A 20,672-nucleotide genomic window follows, 5' to 3' on the forward strand; every position below is an offset into this window, starting at 1 on the left:
TCCATGATCAGAATGCACCTCACCTGGCTGAGCACATCCAGCTGCTTCCTGTGGAAAAAGACTCAGGCAGCCTAAGCCAAGCTCAGTAAGAACAGAAGGGATGTGCTTGGCTGGGAACTAACAAGGCAGCTGGGCTGAAAAACCTCCCGCTCAACATGACGCTTCATGTGGTGTCAGGCAGGAAGTGCTAAGTAAGGGTTGATTTAGAGCTTGACAGAGGGTATTCCACCACAAAAGTGGCAGAGTGCTCTCTCCTCACAAGTGTCCAGTTCTCAAATTGCCAGTAGCACGCTAGTCTCACTGGAATGGCCAATTGGTCAGCCTGATGTCAGAGTAGAGAGCTGGAAGCCAGGTCCAGGCTGCACTTACCTAAGTGAGTGCTAGAACTAAACATAAGGTAATAGTACAGGGAGCATAGATAGGTCCTTTGAGCCAGTGCTTGAAATAGGTACAAGTAGGTGCTCCACAGGGGCAAAGAAAGTGAGTCTAGGTAATTTATAATGTAACCAAGATCTCGCCTTCTGAAGTTATTTGCAGTGTAAGGATGCAAGAGTACGGAAATCGCAACAATCAAACAAAACACAAGTTCATTTAAAATGACCTAGTCAGCGGTCTAACACTTAGGACCAGGGTCCAAAACCTTTGCACTGGGTTTGCATCACAAAAGTGACACAAGCCACTGCAACACGTTTTGTTGTTGGAATGTCTTTCCAGAGCAAAATTGTATTCTATTATGTGCCTGAAAACATTAATTGAGGCTTGGAGCTTCACAAAAATGATATTGAATCATGGTCATGACAGTTGGACCGCAGTCACTTTCAGCATGAATGACTGGTTGCACACTAGCTGCATCTGTGCCGTGAGTTGAACAAATACAGCTGTGCTGAGACACACTGTTTAGTTTGTAATATTAAATAAGCTCAGGGCCCAATGTTTTCTCAGGACCCAGGTACCCGCTTCATTAAATGCCATGGTTACCAAATACCAAGGCTGCCTAGTCTTGAATCCACCTTATGCCTCTTCCTTCAGCCACCTTACAATTCCCATCCTTCATCTCACTGATGCAGATTGTTTTTCATTCCTACTTCCTCTCTGTCACTGTTTTCATGTGTTTCTCCTACTCCTCCATTTACTTCCTTTTCTGCCCTTTTCTAGTTTACTCTGGAACAAAGTATTATGATGAAAAAAGTTCTGGTGCTCAAAAATGAGAGATTGTGCTGCCCACCACCTGCAGCCACTGACACATCTTAAGCACTGGATACATCCACACCCCACTGTAAACTACTCACGTTCAGGTCTTGGTACACTACTTTCACCTGAGAGAAACACATTGGTGCACTCTTCCTTGGTTTTGATAGGACATTTACATTCCAGGCTCAGCTTGCAAGAGAGTCATATTGCCCTCTCTTGGATAGACATTACATTAATCATGAGTCACAAGACATTTTTTTTTTAACTATTAAACCCAAAAGTAAATCAAATGGCTATCTCTAGTCAAAATAATACCACTGATTTGACATGCCTAATGTTTTGTATCATGTAAGTGTCTACTGTATCCACGTCCTTAAACCTGCGCCCTCTTACAGTGTAAGTCATGACTGCTCCGTTGAGTCGTAGCCCAAAGAAGACTTCCTAGGCATCTCTGTGAACTACGCTCCAGTACTAAACAAGACAGTCACAATCTAAGTCCCATAGGTTTATGAAAAGTATACAAAAACAAAGAGGGAGAAGGAGTTTGTGGGGCTGGGTCTGTCCTCCTTAAATCCTATATAACATTACAAAAGTTACTAAGGTGTTCAAAGATGCAAGTCTTAGCCTTTCGGGTGGTCATCCCAACATAATCTAGGCAGCATGGACAATTGATCATGTATACTGCTTGCTGAGTATTACAATTAGAGAAGAATGTCCCATGTTGTGCTGTTGTTAAAGGTGACCAGTTTAGTGACCTTTGTTGGATGGCACACACTACAGTTCCCACATGGATAATGTCCATTGGGTAAAGGTAGGTGGTTGATATCTTCTTGTTTACTACAAAGATGGCGTGGGCAGGTGTGTACAAGCATGGCTCTAAGACTCTTTCCCTGTTTGTGTGAAAACATGGGTTTGGGAATATGTAATGAGGCACTATTGAGGATACGCCAATGTTTGTTGATGATCTTGCATACTTGATTGGAGGCTATGTAAAATGTTGTGATACATATCAGTCTTTCCGCCTTCTCTTTTTGGGGAGGGGTGTCCAGAACGGTTTCTCTGTTGTTATTGTTTGGTGTGTTTCACATTTTTTTACATGTTTAATAGTTTTAAATGTAGTATGTCTTATACTGTTGATTATGAGAGCAATTTGGTCTCTCATTCCTGATATTCACGAGTGTCGTTTCCCACAAGTGGAGTGCAGTTTGCAAATAGGTGGCACCAAACCCACAAACAACATATATAGCGGGCCCATTATAAATGGAGGCTATGATAACTATGCCTCTCTTGTATTTTCACAGGTATCAATGACGAACACCATAAACAATAGGTATCATCTTATGACACCACATTAGTTAGGTGAATTGCACCATATCACAGAGCATGTATTATTTATGCTTTCATTAGAGGTAGTCAAACAAGGAGTGGCACCAGGGAGTTCACCTTGGTCCTGAAGAGGTGCCTAGGGGTAAGGCTCCAAAATATGTATACTAGGAAGTCAGGTACATTACATCACGCACTTCCACAGCCCCCTTTTTGATCATACCGCCTCCAAGAGATCTATTAAATCTTTGAAATTACTAGGAGACAGGTATTTTTAACTCACCCAAGACCCCACCACTCCTATCTCTCCTGTGATTCACATTGACGAGACTACATCAGTGCTCTCACCTATCCCGTAGGTCGTAGCACGCCCTGCTCCAAATCAGAACGCGAAGAAACCCAACGATGAAGCATGCCACCAAGGGGTAACCCTAGAGGGTGAGGGTTTTTCTAACAGGAAAATCCTCTTTCCTATCCATCCTGTGGAAGTTCTTTTAGCTGGGCCTCTTTAGGAACAGTAGCCTGACAGTTGTAGTTTAGCTACCTCACTGAGTATATCTAAGTAGATAAACTTGTGCCTTGAGTCAATGCTCCGAATTTTGTTGTGTGTACTGCAAATACTTGTCATTTGCACCATTTTCAAACTATATCAATTATCACTATATTTTCAAGTAATCACATTTTTTAAAAACGTCTTTGCACTGTTTTCACATGTATAAGAATACACCCATACACTGAAAAATACAGAAGACGAGTTCCTACAGCTACACAAATACACTACCCTTACTTGCCACTTCTCCTGGGAAGCCACTCTGCCCTCTTTACTCTCTCCATCACTCCTCATTCTGGCTTTTACTATATACTGGTCAGACATCTAAAGGTGGCTGTGATGTGAGAAGTGTGGATAATTTTATGGTGTTGTTGTGTGGCCTCACTGTGTAATAATGGCATAATTCTGTGTCAGGTCCAATCAGGTTTATTGGTAAATCTTTAGCTCAGTCCTAGGTAGCTGTAGCTCAGAGCAGTCAGGTTTTATCAAAGGGTCAAGTGTAAAGTATTAAGAAGTACCAAAACAATTAATTAAGAAGAAAATGTAACACAATAAAAATCAATTTACATAAATAGATTGTATTTTGCCTTTAAATAGACGCCTCAATGACAAAAACTCACTGGAGGATTACAGAGATGTGACTTTTTAGGTAAACCATAAATCACTGCTTTTCACTCATATGAAATAAACCATTGAAATCTACTGCATCTCTACCACAACAAGTGACTTGAAAATGGCTTATAGGCACTCTTCAGCATGCTAACTCCGACACTGAGCTAGTCACAGGGACCAGTCAAGTCCAACTGAACATCTCACAAGGAAAGCAGTCTCTGGTTCAGTACCAGGCATTATGGGTTCTGATGCAAGAGATACAGGATGCTGATAATGCTCAGGGATGCTGAGGATGTTGAGCTGGTGGTGGGGGTCTTCCTGTGACCACCCCAGAGCCCTTGAGCAAGGTGTTGTGACGTCAGCCTCAGGGGACGATGTCCTACGAAGTCCTGATGTGGTCTAGCACAACACCAGTTGCCACTGTTCTACGGGTCTCCAGTTACAGCAAAACCAGCATTTCCCTTTAACTTACAGTAGCATCTGTGCTGAGTGACATAAACTACACTAGGGCAAACTCTCATGAGTCCAGCAGACTCTGGTGCAACCTTTGAGGGTTAGGGACTTGGTTTCCCAGGCTGTATCTCAAAGTCTAACAGCAGGCAGATGATTCTGGATACAAAAATTTCCTAAAGGCAGACTCCCTCTGGCTGTAACCGGGAGTCAGCCAACTTACTCCTTCAGTCAGTTCTTCTGTCTGGTGCTCATGGGCAACGTTTCCTTGAGCAGTGTAACACAGGCACAATCCTTTATTTTCTAGCCCAAGGTTCAGCAGGTGCAGTCCAGTCTTTGATGCAACCTGTCTTTGCCAGGTTTGCCCTACCTTTTAATATACAGAACCCTGCCTCAAGGCTCATTAGGTCTGCCTTAGGGGTGAAATATATATTATGAAGGAATGTTGGGGGTTTGCCATCAACTTTAAAGGGAAAAGTCATGTTTGCAGTTTAAAAGTGCTCTTCCACTCTGCAGTAAAAAATTATTTGGTCCAGTAGAGTGTAGAGAAATGTCAGTTCATTAGGAACCTGATGGTTTTCTTTAGGCCAGTCCTGTGGACTCTTCCTGTCTCTGTGTTTCAAGATACTCCTCAATTTAAAAATGCAGCGTTTCAACTTTTGAGAGTGACTGTAATTTAGTTGAGGTCTTCATCAGGACCAATATTCTTGGTGTTCTGTGATGTATTTTAAATATAATAATACAATATGTTTACATTAGAAGGTCAGGCAAGCTTCATTGTATTTTCAAAGAGACCATGGGCAAAATCATGGCTAATTCACTAAGATCACCTTGCCAATTTCATGCTTGATTGTTCAAAGCAGGAATCTACGGATACTCCTTAGAATAGGAGCATTTTTATTTGCAATTATTATTTTGAGTAGTCAGTATACATTTTGAAGAACACCACTAGACTATTTGGGGACAAAAGGGACTCACTCTGTTGTTTTCTTGTTCTTTTAGAAAACTTTCTGTGAACTAAAAATGAAGCCAGATTGTAAGTAAGGCATATTTTGTTTCTTTCAAAAACACACGTTATACCTTTTCATGCTATATTGAATTCACCCCCTCTTCTGCATTTGTTAACAGAATGCCTAAAAATTGAATTGTTGAGTTCATGAGAAAAAAATGATTGTTCAAAGTAGATTTGAGTATGCGGCTTTTTCGAAGTACCAGATGTGTTTTACCATGCTTTTTTGTACAGGACAGAATGGCGCCTGTTTTTTTTTTTTTTAGGACAGCTGCTGCACTGATTGCAGGCATCAAAGTATTCTTCTTCTTGCTGCACAGACAAATAGAAGCATGGCATGTCATCTTCCTCCATATTCATTTCTCTAGGACAATGGTTCCAACCTTTTGGCTCCCAAGGACCCCCACAGATTCATTACTGGAAACCAGGGACCCCCAAGCAATTTGTTCGATTTAAATTTCAAACATTAAAACAGTGAGTCACAAAATAAATACACAAACAAGTAAAAAAAATATGAAAAAAATCGAAAAATTGTAATCAGAAGGTTGGCGCTGAATCTCAGCGACTAACGTTTCCATGTTTAGTTTTATTTAGGAAGCTGAATCCTCAGGTCAGATTCTACATTTCCCAAGCAATTTATCTTTTTAGGTTTTTTAGGTACATAAGATCTGAGAAAACTTTTTCACATAAATATGAGGTGGGGAAAGGAAGTAAAATCATAAGGACCTCTCTGCTCTCCATACCTTCTCTCTCACATGTAATTCATTTGTTTTATAGCACCTCTCATACCAGTGTAGGGTGTCGGAGCACTTTAAAGGGAACTACAAAGTGTGTCATCCACCCAGTCTGGAGAAGCAAAAACTCAGGATTCAGAACAAAACACAGTGGTTAGCATTGAATAAGAATGTATTTCTATGCAAGCAAATATTTTTTAGCAGCATAAGTAAAATGAAGACTGGGAAAAGAAAACATAACTTTCTAATTTGTGCAAAGCAGTTTGCATGCAGCTCTTTGGTGGAAGTTTATAGCTCAGTGTGCTAGATTAAGATTGCAATTTATGAACTGCTCAGTAACAAAATAATCTCTGTAACAAAAGCAGTAACCCACTGTGATATGCACATAAAATAATGTTCTTTGCATGATATACACTCTTTGCAGCAGGCATATTAACCATTTGTGCTACCTTAGATGAGTCAAAACTGCCACTAGACAAAACTCCCATCTCTTTCCAGCAAGTACATTAATCATCTGAGTTATCTTGAAGCTTTTATTTTTGCCAGAACATGGCTTTGCAGTGCTTTTAAACTTGCTACACAAAGGAAGTAATAAACATAAAAACACACTTTTCTGACAGAGGCCCCAGCTGGAGAAGAGCCTTCCTTCCGGCTCAGGCCTGCGGACCCCCTGGGAATCTGTCCACCCAGGTTGGGAACCACTGCTCAAAGGATACTTAAGCATGTATCATTACCATGGCCACAGTAGCAAAGTGATTGAGATGCTACAGCCTCAATGTACATAACTGTGGATACTTTGCTCTGGAGTTAAGAATAGTAAATCTATACTTACCTATATATATTTACCTGCGCAATATAGAAGTTGATGATACTCTGGAATCAATATTTTTGTAGGATGATATTAAAAACTAAAAAATGTGGAAGCATCCCCAAACCCTGCTCTTCTAAATGCCCCAGTTCCCCCAAGCAAAAGGAGCATGTCTGAATATTTCACCTATGCCCTTGCAGCAGACACACGGGATATGTTTAAATCAGTGGTATCCCAAAACAAAATATATGAAGGCAAGCGCTGCACAAGGAGGCTGTAACCACTGACAGAACTGAAGCACACTTTGACACACTTTGAACCAAACTTCAATGAAATGCATGAAGCACAACTATACAACTGGTGTAGTGAACAAAAAAATTAATATTTTATGTGGCAGAGAAGAGAAGCCCTCCTGAGGAGGACTGACCAAGACTAACTAATTATTACACAGGATGAAATGCCACAAACTATGCAGGACTGTGAATGGGGCCAATGAGATCTACGTTGAAAATGCCACTCACCCCCACAGATGAGTGGAATGAGGGGACTCACACCTGAGCAGCCCACCTCACACAACATCTAGATACACATGTGAGAGTGATACACAAGGACTTGTTGACACTGATGAGATAGAGGAATAAAAGAAGGGAGTGAGCGGTCAATAATGAAGGGATGTATAATAGTATAGTGAATGAAACCAGACAGAATGGAATTGCAAGGGATAAGTTGTAATAGGATTGTTATGTTGTATTAAAGCTCATGACTGTCATTCATCAGTGTATCCATTATGTTATCATCTAGGATAATACTGTTGTTGTAGACATGTATGTATATATAACTGTATACACGTTTAGCAGATCTGATGTTAAAACCCAAGAAAGAGCTATTAAAAAAAAAAAAGACTTTATGTGCCAGCTGCTCATGCAGGCTTACAGTGGGATCCCTCTTGAGGCAGATTATTCATAAACAGCACTATTAATGCCTGTTTCCACAAACTTCCACCGAGGAGCGTCTTCATTCCTTGAAGCTATTGAGATAGTAATACATTCACAATAAATGAAATCATATAATCCTGGACTTTGTCTCAACTACCAGTAGATTTTTACATTTTAATCCCACAAAGAAGCCTGGTCTATAATCTAATGCATGACCACAGCCTGCACAGTAACTTCAAAGCTAAACAAAATGTAATGTCGGACAAGACGAAATTGTATATGTTTACTTTTATCTTTGTAGGAGGACAACCTAGGGGGTGTAAACACATTTCATAATTTATTATTCTAAGTTCTGTTATGAGTACAGCAAAACCTTATTGTTCTGGCGCACAGGGTCGGCTCCTCCGTTAGAATGGAGGAGCATTACCCCGCTAAAAACAATGGCCCGAGCAGAAAAATAAAATGGTAATAAAATTCATTTATTACCATTTTATTTTTCAGCACTCCATCCTGAACCGAGTGTCAGGATGGGCCGGGGCAACTGGCAGCAGCAGGGAGCTCTGCACCCTAGTTTAAAGTGCCCATGTCCCTTTGGCCAGCTGTCATGTGACGGCCAGCCTGACATGCGCACTTTAAACTTCTCTAACCCAGCTGTGTTAAGACAGGGTATATTGGGATGCTGCAGTGCTTAATTTGTAAAAGAATACATGCTGTGGCCCACATTTTTCTATTAAGGCCGCCAGCACCACTGCTGAATGTCAGGGTTGCTGAATACCACGCTGTCCTGTTTTTATTTCAACTCATGCCTCTTACATCCATCAAATTCCTTTGCCTACTCCTCTATCGCACTATCATGGGTTTCTTTACATCCCTGCTTTCTCCCTTGCCTCAATTTTTCTTTCTCTTCTTCCTTCTGTACCCTTTTTGTACTTTTCTCTCTTTTGATCCAGGTCAAAGTCTGATGATTAAAAATAAGTCACAGACCCTAAAACATAGTGCTGGTGGGGACCACCAGCAATCACTAGGTCAGGTTTAGCACTGGGATGCTTCCTAGTAGAACAATGTGTCTTTACCCTTCTGAATTTTTGTGCTTTATCTATAGAGTCAAACTAATAGAGTCTATTGAATTTAGCCCAACATAGAATGATTAATGTCACCCACAAACATTATAAAAAACTTGACAACAGCAAAGAAAGACGAAGATTGTTGGAATTTTCAAATATATATGGGCGTACAGGACAATTTTGGTCCAATTTATTTCTAATGCGAATTGCAAAGAAAAATGTTCTGCATCATAGGAACTTAACAGCCTCTACATAAAATCTTGGTTAGTAGAGTCAGCTCAGCCGGACTAACATAAAAAGAAGACTCGAAAGGTGAGTGGAATGATTTAGGGGTGACTGTCAGACATAATGAACAAGCAAATCGATGTTATAGAAGGTTTAAAACCACCGGGGTGAACAATACCTCACCGTTGACAATAAATTGGTAATTTGTGTTGGGGTGAAAGTGGATGGTGAGAAAGTGCGGTTCGTAGCTGGCCAAATCCTGGACAGTTTCTAGCACATAGTAATGAGATGTGCATATACAAATTCTCTCTTGTATTGCAATATTATGTAAACCTATGAAGAAGTCTCAGAGGCCCTTATGCCCATAGCCTTTATAATTTGATAGTTTTGTGAGAGTATATTTAGGTTAGCAATATCGAGCTACAAAGATATTGCACCCACGACATTGTTGAGTAAGTATATATTCACTTTCTTCACTCCACACCTACTTACCTAGACTTGCCACGCAATGTAGCGCTTAGGTCAATGTAGTGGCTTTGATATTTGTGTAGTGTGATGTAGTGACCTGTACCAACTTGACAACACCGTTTCTTCACTCAAAAATATATTAATATATGATTCAATTTCATATGAACTGTGAACAAAAAACTTGTGGCACACCTCATTGTTACATAAAATATGAACTTAGTAAGTCAGCTATTGTACAATGTGCACAAGCTTCCAAGGAATGTGCTTGCAATGCGGATAATGTGATTTAGGGTGCATGAATAGTGCTTAGCTCTAATGGTGTTTCTCACATCGAACTGGCTATTCATGGGAGCATTTTATGATGCTAGAAGTGCAGAATACACAAATGGCATCTGATTGACACTCCCTGCTTGCACCAAGCACATGCTTTAGTGTTATCATTGACTGCATACTTTGCAGGCCCACCCATCTGTGTTTAGAGCAGTAGCAGCTGCTGGCAGGAAGGGGAAGGGGCCGAGAGCTGCGGGCGGACCAAATGGGGAGGGAGGGGGAAGATGGGCAGAACCAATAAATAAAAATAAAAAAACTACCTGCTACGTCTGTGTTCTGCCACTCCCACCACCTCAATTCTTCTGGTCTCTTCCTCCCCACCCAATCCCGAAGCTTCTCTCATACTGTAATCAGCACAAGAGAAGCACCGGGATTGGCCTGAGTAGTCAGAAAAGCCTCTTAGGGAGGAAGTGGGAGCCTGCGCTTGGTCTTCACCTGGCTGTGCAACACAGCCGAGTGGAGAGTTCTAAGTGCACGTGTCATTTAGGCCGGCCTCGGACCGACGGCCAAACTGACATGCGCACTTAGAAGTGCACACACCACTCCTTCTCCCTATTTACGTGGGGGTAGCTGGCCCCGCCCTCAGTAAGCATAAAAATAAAGTGATAATAAAATACTTTTATAATAACTTTATTTTTCTGCTTTCAGCAGAGAAGTGACCCTCCTCCGCCATAGCGGAAGGGCCATCCCTGGTTTAGAGTTAAGCCTAGATTGCAGATATTGGAGTAGAAGACAGGTACGCTGGCGTAAGGTGACACAAACAGCCTGTGATTGACACTAAATGCTTGCACCTAGCATCTATTTTATTGTTATCATTGACTGCGTACCTTGGCAGGACCGCCCATCGGTGTTCAGAGTAAAGCCTGGATTGCAGGTACAGGAGTAGGAGCCAGGCACGTTGGCGCACAGCTGCTGGCAATATCCATAGCGGCATTCATCAATGTCTGTCAAAGGGAACATAACAAGTTTAGAGTGAGTAATGTCATTTTTGTAACACTATTTGTGATAAACCGCCTCTAAGTGGTGCACAGCCATGCACACAAAGAGTATGACTGTAGACATCTGGCAAAATGTTGAACTGAAAACACCAGTAAAATATAAGTAAAAGCAGGAATTTTGTTGGTCAGCAATTTAGCCTAGGCTCACAAAAATTTCAAGCTCTTGACAAACCCTTGCACTTCTGCCTTTATCTGGGCCTCTTTCACCTCTGATTTAGAAACTACTCTGATCGTCATGGATTTCAGTAACAAGCTTAAAACTTCCTAATTCCACATTCATCTGAGTGTCTCTTCTCCCAACTAATTCCAAGAATTGCTCTCACTTTTTAAAGATGTTTACATTGTATTCCCCCCACCCTCGTTTCCAAAAAGGTTTCCTTTCTTTAAAGATGTTTCCCTGCTGTCTCCAGAGAGGTCCCTCCAAGGAGCTACATTTACAATATGATGTAACTCATCGTTTTATACTTCTTCTATTGCAGTCATCTCCAACGAGTATCCTTGTGAGCTACTGGTAGCTCTCCACCTACCTGTGAGTAGCTCTCCGGTGTGCAGTCTACTATATTGGAAACTTTTACTTGGCTGAATTAACATATATATCACAACATTGTAAAGTGTGTATTCAGGATGAAAATATGTGTATTTTCAGAAACTCATAAGCTGATGTTTGAAGAAAAATGGTTGGATTGCCAAAATATAATTAAAGGTGATATCGGAACGCTAAATCATGAGGTACTGAGGAAACTTATCATTAATAATATTACTTTTGTGCCTAGGCATTGCCACTATAGCTGTTATGTATTAACGATGTAGAGGTGGCAATGCAAATTAATAAAGCCTTTTTCTCATTACTATTAGCAAACCTACCTGGTGCACTTAGGTGATCCCTTCCGGCAATTTTATATGGGGTTGCCACTTTTGTAATCTTGTCTGATGTGTTCACTATTTGCACAATAATATTAGTAGCTTATGATGATGTTCATTGAACAAAAGTAGCTCTTATAATAGAAAAGATTGGAGACCCCTGTTCTATTGTAATGTGCTGTGTGTTCCCACAGCGAAGGAGCGATAAATATAACTCCCAAAAATAAAATTAATAATGATGTAGTAGTTTCTTCTGAGGTAACATAAAGGTACACAGGAGTTACCCAGTACTCTATATTGTATTGTGTCGGATTGTTTTGTAGTTGTTTTCATATCATGCTTCATACCCAATTGAGAGGTGCTAAGCACATTATTGGATAGGAACCTTGATACACCGAGGGAGAATGCTTGGTTCAAAGAGTGATGTACTTGCGGTAATTGCTCAGACGGTAGCATGCTACACAGTGAGGGAGTGTCTGGTTGGAAGAGTGTTACACCTACTGTGAGACGATGTGGAAAGCATTTTGATGTTGTGTGTGAGTGACAAGTGATGCTCTTATCTGGTCTTCGGTTAAGGCATTTAGCGCTGTGAAAGAAGGATGTAAGTGTGACAGATGCTTTCAGGTTGTATAAGCTGACCATGATAGTTTGACATTCATGGTCCATGTTTAGTGTACAGAGATTACTGAAGATTTTCAAACTATGTATCAGATGTCTAAAATGACTGGCCACAAAAGGAAGTAGTAGATTGCATACCACATTTTTTCAACCCATCTTTGATCTTGTGACAAGACCTAGAGTCATGTTGCAAAATGTCCAGTCGCACACAGTTGCAAAATTATCTGCTTAATAAATATTAATGATGCAGGTCACAATTTGCGACCCCTGGTGATTGGCTACAATGAAATGGGGGCTGACAAAAAATAGCAGACCACTATCAAAGTAGAGGCATCATATGCCATGTCAGCCTCACAGCAAGTGACACACATCATATTCCAATCATGTTCTCACGTGCAGAGGAGCAAATATACCCAGATAATCTTCATACAGGTAAGATACATACAGGCACACGAACAGTTGGATATATGTTTGACTTGGCATGTGGATGAATGTAATGATGCACACATACTGGCTGTTACATAACTGAATACATAAATGCACATGGGTGCGTATATGGACACGTGTGGATGTGGTTGGTGGATGACTGAATGCAAGGGTATGAGAGGGATTGACAAATGTTTGGCTGTGTGTGGATATCTGAATGCACAGGTGTTGGTTGATGGACTGAAGAATGTATGGCTGGAGGTGGGTATAACTGCATGAGTGAGCACACACATCAAATGATAAGTATGAGTGGGTCAATGGACAGGTGGGAGGATCTGTGTGAGTGTGTGTGCATAGTTCAATGGATGAATTGATTCATAGTAATAGTTGCATTGCTGGATGAATATAGGGATGAATGTTTTGGATGGATGGAGAAATGCATAGTTTTGGGTGGATGAGTGTATGGGACGGGGACAAATGAATAAATGCATGGGTATGAGTGCATACTTGGATGTATGGGTGGGTAGATGGATGCATGGATAAATGAACAGCGTGGCTGAAGAGAAGGATGAATACCTCGGTGTGAGCTGATGGGCTGGCGATCGTTTTTGTTTTGTATACAGTCTTTACTGGTTTTCTTATGAATCATAATACTTTAGTGTAAATGTTACATTGTACATGTTCTGTCTATCAAGCAGCTGATCAAACTGAAAACATTCCATTAAAAATGTAAGGTAGTATGAAAAGCACAAAAACACAAACCTTTCCTGAACAAGTAAAACTTTAAACCCGATTATCCAAAAGAACTGTATTCCATAAGCATGCTACGAACACATTCACATTGCTCAAAACATTGTTTGAGCAGTACAATTGTACTATATAAGTTGTATCACACAAAGGACGGCGTGGCAAGCTGGAACAATCTGGGTTCATTCGAACATAGTGCACATGGCCGGTCAGTAAATACATCTGAAGCCCTGTGTCTTCGACCACTAATAATTATAGTGTGTCTGTCACAGCGATCTCTCATTGGATCTAGGTCTTAATAGCGAGTCCACCTTTGTAACTAAATTTTCAGACCTCGCCATTCTCTGATTTTGTGAGCATGCCTCAAATCTCCCCATTCTCTGATGTTGTGAGCATACTGAATACCTCCCCATTCTCTGATGTTGTGAGCATGCTGAATACCTCCCCATTCTCTGATGTTGAGAGCATACTGAATACCTCACCATTCTCTGATGTTGAGAGCATACTGAATACCTCACCGTTCTCTGATGTTGTGAGCATGCTGAATACCTCACCATTCTCTGATGTTGAGAGCATACTGAATACCTCACCATTCTCTGATGTTGAGAGCATACTGAATACCTCACCGTTCTCTGATGTTGTGAGCATGCTGAATACCTCACCATTCTCTGATGTTGAGAGCATACTGAATACCTCACCGTTCTCTGATGTTGTGAGCATGCTGAATACCTCACCATTCTCTGATGTTGAGAGCATACTGAATACCTCACCGTTCTCTGATGTTGTGAGCATGCTGAATACCTCACCATTCTCTGATGTTGAGAGCATACTGAATACCTCACCGTTCTCTGATGTTGTGAGCATACTGAATACCTCACCGTTCTCTGATGTTGTGAGCATACTGAATACCTCACAGTTCTCTGATGTTTTGAGCATGAGCATTCTCTGCTTTCCTCCATTTCAGCGTCTCATTCTCCAAAAAGTCTTCAAAGGAGACTGTGGGCACTGCCATGACACCATTATGATCCTCTTAACTATCAAAAGGTCTAAGGGCCTGATTGAAAATTTGACAGACAAGACTTTGTCCACCACGGTGGAGGAGGACATTACCTCCACCATCATCATGGACTACAGCAAGTCAAGTTTAGAGATGAACACTGATCAAGCAGTCCTTCCAATACATTGTCATGGTGGGTCCTTTCAATGTACAGACAATTTGGTGTGTGGCTGCTGTCAGTCTTGATGGCTGCACACCAAACGTTTTTTGTTTTCCAGAAACAACACCCACAGCAGGATATTTTTGAGAAAAACAAAAAACTAATGACCCCCAAACCTTGGGAGTCTTCTCTCAGGGCATGGGTTCATTATTTTACTTTTATCTGGCCACTGGAGGAAGTTTTCTATTGATGGAGAGACCCGGGTTCTGTTCACAGAAAACTGAAGGTCTGCCCATCTCTAAATGATGTAGAAGGACTGAGGGTCTGACAGACACTGGAGTCTGTCACCTATGTGACACAGCACCTCGTCCACCAAACTCTAAATCAGGTCTTAAGTTTTCAAGTTTACAAATAGATCTGGAAAAATTGGGGTCGGACATCAATACCAGGAGACAAATCAATTGTGTAGAGCGATCCCTTATTCGATAAGGGAAGCAACAAGGGATCATGTCCATCAAAATAGGTACAGTTGAGCGTAAAACCCAAAAATATTAAAGAAGTCAGCTTTATTTATTGTGCATTGGCAGGTGTGTGCAACTCTGGGTACATGTTATGTCATCACTTGGGGGTTAAGTAGATCTGATGTGTATACATTGTATACAAAAAGTGATGGATGGAATGTTTGAATTAATGTCAGCCACTGGTAATTACTGAGGGCCACATCCCAGGTCATTGTTATTTTGCACACCATGACAGCAATATGCAAATCAGTCTTGACCCTGCTCCAGTGGGAGCAGTTCAGCCTTAGCTGCCAGACCAGGTCCTCCCTGAACTAGAACAAAGGCAACCCTTTATCAGAGAGGTAAAACTTGGTTCTGTTGACATGGTGTGCAAGGGGCCCATGTTTGAGCATACATGTCCTATTTAGTGTGACACACTAAAGTATACAAACAATTGATAGATGGAATGCTTGAATTAACCTGAGGCTCAGGTAATCACTAGGGCTGCATCGCGCTCCATTGTTATTTTCCAAACCATGCCACCTCAGTTTGGACCTAGTGATATGAAAATCAGTCTTGACCCTGCTCTAGGAGGAACAGGCCAGCCTGCAATGGTAGGCCAGATCCTCACTAAACAGTAACACAAGCAACTCAATACCGGTATCACCCATGTTAAGGCTCATCCGCCACATACAGCTTTGTTCTAATGGGACAGTGTGCACAGTGCCCATGTCTTGGCATACCCATCCCACTTAGGAAAACACACTAAAGGACACAAAAACATGACGCACAGAATGCTTGAATTAATCTCATGTAATTATATGTAAAGCTACATACATATAAACAATAAGTAGTCCAGTATATACTTGCTCAAAGTTTTGTATTAAGAGAGTTTACAATTTAACAACAAACATTTAGAACTCCACTAGTGACAACCTCTAGCCCAGTTTTCGGTTTACATAATGTCAGTTTCAGAACTCACATCATTTTCTAAACAGCAAAGGAAATAGTGACTGACAGGTATGGGTTGCAAGAAGAAATCAAGGGGCATATTTACTATTTTTGTGATGTTCCAGTGGCACTGTGCACTGCACCATATTTACAAGGCGGCTTTAAGCCACTTTTTGTGGCTTAACACTACCTTGTGAATATAGGCCACTCTGACGCACTTTTCTGCGGCAGAGGGGCATGTAATGGGTGTTGCAGTGGGTGGTCCACCGCAACACCCATTGCTTTTGACGCTGCCACAGATTTACAATCATTCGTAAATCTGTGGCAGCGCCAAAAATTAACGTCACACAAAGGGTGTCACTAGCATGGCGTAACAAGGAGAAATACTTTTATTTCTCCTTCTTATTACTTTTTCCATGTGTGCTGCATTCTGCAAGGATGCCTGTGTTAGCACTGGCAGCTAAATTTAGCGCCAAGGCTAGGGGAAACACAGAGGTGCACCATATTTGTGTAAATATGGCACATCCCTGCATTTCAGAAAAGACGCAGCACCGCTCAGTGAATTTTGGCACAGCGCTGCCCTGCGCCACTTCTGTATAAATATACCCCCCAGGGTTTGCAAATGGGGCACAGGGTTGTTACCTAACTGATATTTTTGTTTACAGCATCAGGGAACTTTAACAGAGAAACCAATGGCTACAATAAGCTCAGCATTACTGATCTTGTAACCCAAGTATAGAGGATGGTCGGTTGGGTTAGAAAGTGGAAAACACTTGGGTGCGGTCCATTAACATATACCATCAGCTCATTCGGAAACATCAGCTCATAGTCCTATACAACTCTCTTCAATGCACACATCCCCAACCACTCATTTTTGTTAAACCCAAACAATCTTTCCCACCTCCTATGAGGAGGGAGCACACGCCTGCATACTGTTACACAATTCGCCCTGATGCAATGTGGTATATGCAGTGCATGATAACACTCTCTTTAGCTGAAAGTCTTTAGTATCCACCATTGTTGGTGCTGTCATTGATATGCATCTCTAGACATGTGTAAAGAAATGGCTCCCTGTTGCAGTTACCCCCCACTTTTTGCCTGATACTGATGCTGACTTGACTGAGAAGTGTGCTGGGACCCTGCTAACCAGGCCCCAGCACCAGTGTTCTTTCACCTAAAATGTACCATTGATCCCACAATTGGCACACCCTGGCATCCAGATAAGTCCCTTGTAACTGGTACCTCTGGTACCAAGGGCCCTGATGCCAGGGAAGGTCTCTAAGGGCTGCAGCATGCATTATGCCACCCTAGAGACCCCTCACTCAGCACAGCCACACTGCTTACAAGCCTGTGTGTGCTAGTGAGAACAAAATTAGTAAGTCGACATGGCACTCCCCTCAGGGTGCCATGCCAGCCTCTCACTGCCTATGCAGTATAGATAAGACACCCCTCTAGCAGGCCTTACAGCCCTAAGGCAGGGTGCACTATACCATAGGTGAGGGTACCAGTGCATGAGCACTGTGCCCCTACAGTGTCTAAGCAAAACCTTAGACGTTGTAAGTGCAGGGTAGCCATAAGAGTATATGGTCTGGGAGTCTGTTTTACACGAACTCCACAGCACCATAATGGCTACACTGAAAACTGGGAAGTTTGGTATCAAACTTCTCAGCACAATAAATGCACACTGATGCCAGTGTACATTTGATTGTAAAATACACCACAGAGGGCACCTTAGAGGTGCCCCCTGAAACTTAACCAACTATCTGTGTAGGCTGACTAGTTCCAGCAGCCTGCCACACTAGAGACATGTTGCTGGCCCCATGGGGAGAGTGCCTTTGTCACTCTGAGGCCAGTAACAAAGCCTGCACTGGGTGGAGATGCTAACACCTCCCCCAGGTAGGAGCTGTGACACCTGGCGGTGAGCCTCAAAGGCTCACCCCTTTGTCACAGCCCAGCAGGGCACTCCAGCTTAGTGGAGTTGCCCGCCCCCTCCGGCCACGGCCCCCACTTTTGGCGGCAAGGCTGGAGGGAACAAAGAAAGCAACAAGGAGGAGTCACTGGCCAGTCAGGACAGCCCCTAAGGTGTCCTGAGCTGAAGTGACTCTAACTTTTAGAAATCCTCCATCTTGCAGATGGAGGATTCCCCCAATAGGGTTAGGATTGTGACCCCCTCCCCTTGGGAGGAGGCACAAAGAGGGTGTACCCACCCTCAGGGCTAGTAGCCATTGGCTACTAACCCCCCAGACCTAAACACGCCCTTAAATTTAGTATTTAAGGGCTACCCTGAACCCTAGAAAAGTAGATTCCTGCAACTACAAGAAGAAGGACTGCCCAGCTGAAAACCCCTGCAGCGGAAGACCAGAAGACGACAACTGCCTTGGCTCCAGAAACTCACCGGCCTGTCTCCTGCCTTCCAAAGATCCTGCTCCAGCGACGCCTTCCAAAGGGACCAGCGACCTCGACATCCTCTGAGGACTGCCCCTGCTTCGAAAAGACAAGAAACTCCCGAGGACAGCGGACCTGCTCCAAGAAAAGCTGCAACTTTGTTTCCAGCAGCTTTAAAGAACCCTGCAAGCTCCCCGCAAGAAGCGTGAGACTTGCAACACTGCACCCGGCGACCCCGACTCGGCTGGTGGAGATCCGACGCCTCAGGAGGGACCCCAGGACTACTCTGATACTGTGAGTACCAAAACCTGTCCCCCCTGAGCCCCCACAGCGCCGCCTGCAGAGGGAATCCCGAGGCTTCCCCTGACCGCGACTCTTTGAACCTAAAGTCCCGACGCCTGGGAGAGACCCTGCACCCGCAGCCCCCAGGACCTGAAGGACCGGACTTTCACTGGAGAAGTGACCCCCAGGAGTCCCTCTCCCTTGCCCAAGTGGAGGTTTCCCCGAGGAACCCCCCCCTTGCCTGCCTGCAGCGCTGAAGAGATCCCGAGATCTCTCATAGACTAACATTGCGAACCCGACGCTTGTTTCTACACTGCACCCGGCCGCCCCCGCGCTGCTGAGGGTGAAATTTCTGTGTGGACTTGTGTCCCCCCCGGTGCCCTACAAAACCCCCCTGGTCTGCCCTCCGAAGACGCGGGTACTTACCTGCAAGCAGACCGGAACCGGGGCACCCCCTTCTCTCCATTCTAGCCTATGTGTTTTGGGCACCACTTTGAACTCTGCACCGGACCGGCCCTGAGCTGCTGGTGTGGTGACTTTGGGGTTGCTCTGAACCCCCAACGGTGGGCTACCTTGGACCAAGAACTAAGCCCTGTAAGTGTCTTACTTACCTGGTTAAACTAACAAATACTTACCTCCCCTAGGAACTGTGAAAATTGCACTAAGTGTCCACTTTTAAAACAGCTATTTGTGAATAACTTGAAAAGTATACATGCAATTTTGATGATTTGAAGTTCCTAAAGTACTTACCTGCAATACCTTTCGAATGAGATATTACATGTAGAATTTGAACCTGTGGTTCTTAAAATAAACTAAGAAAAGATATTTTTCTATACAAAAACCTATTGGCTGGATTTGTCTCTGAGTGTGTGTACCTCATTTATTGTCTATGTGTATGTACAACAAATGCTTAACACTACTCCTTGGATAAGCCTACTGCTCGACCACACTACCACAAGATAGAGCATTAGTATTATCTATTTTTACCACTATTTTACCTCTAAGGGGAACCCTTGGACTCTGTGCATGCTATTCCTTACTTTGAAATAGCACATACAGAGCCAACTTCCTACATTGGTGGATCAGCGGTGGGGTACAAGACTTTGCATTTGCTGGACTACTCAGCCAATACCTGATCACACGACAAATTCCAAAATTGTCATTAGAAATTGATTTTTGCAATTTGAAAAGTTTTCTAAATTCTTAAAAGACCTGCTAGGGCCTTGTGTTAGATCCTGTTTAGCATTTCTTTTAGAGTTTAAAAGTTTGTAAAAGTTTGAATTAGATTCTAGAACCAGTTGTAGATTCTTAAAAAGTATTCCAACTTTTAGAAGCAAAATGTCTAGCACAGATGTGAATGTGGTGGAACTCGACACCACACCTTACCTCCATCTTAAGATGAGGGAGCTAAGGTCACTCTGTAAAATAAAGAAAATAACAATGGGCCCCAAACCTACCAAAATACAGCTCCAGGAGCTTTTGGCAGAGTTTGAAAAGGCCAACCCCTCTGAGGGTGGCAACTCAGAGGAAGAGGATAGTGACCAGGAGGAAAATTCCCCCCTACCAGTCCTATCTAGGGAGAACAGGGTCCCTCAAACCCTGACTCCAAAAATAATAGTCAGAGATGCTGGTTCCCTCACAGGAGAGACCAACACCTCTGAAATCACTGAGGATAACTCCAGTGAAGATGACCCCCTGTTAGCCAGGATGGTCAAAAGATTGGCTTTGGAAAAGCAGCTCCTAGCCATAGAAAGGGAAAGAAAAGAGATGGGCCTAGGTCCCATCGATGGTGGCAGCAACTTAAATAGGGTCAGAGATTCTCCTGACATCCTAAAAATCCCCAAAGGGATTGTAACAAAATATGAAGATGGTGATGACATCACCAAATGGTTCACAGCTTTTGAGAGGGCTTGTGTAACCAGAAAAGTAAACAGATCTCACTGGGGTGCTCTCCTTTGGGAAATGTTCACTGGAAAGTGTAGGGATAGACTCCTCACACTCTCTGGAAAAGATGCAGAATCTTATGACCTCATGAAGGGTACCCTGAT

General features: G+C 42.8%; 1 protein-coding gene across 2 annotated transcripts in view; it reads right to left on the bottom strand.

Moving 5' to 3' along the window:
* Positions 1–20,672, bottom strand: part of FBLN5 (fibulin 5) — a 250,350-nt gene that overhangs the window by 89,383 nt on the left and 140,295 nt on the right. For both annotated transcript variants that reach the window (XM_069208195.1, XM_069208194.1), the window contains exon 6: positions 10,527–10,643. In XM_069208195.1, the coding sequence (XP_069064296.1) occupies positions 10,527–10,643 (117 nt within the window). The remainder of the gene's footprint in view (positions 1–10,526; positions 10,644–20,672) is intronic.

Source organism: Pleurodeles waltl, chromosome 9 (assembly GCF_031143425.1).
Source record: "Pleurodeles waltl isolate 20211129_DDA chromosome 9, aPleWal1.hap1.20221129, whole genome shotgun sequence".
NCBI classification, from domain to species: domain Eukaryota; kingdom Metazoa; phylum Chordata; class Amphibia; order Caudata; family Salamandridae; genus Pleurodeles; species Pleurodeles waltl.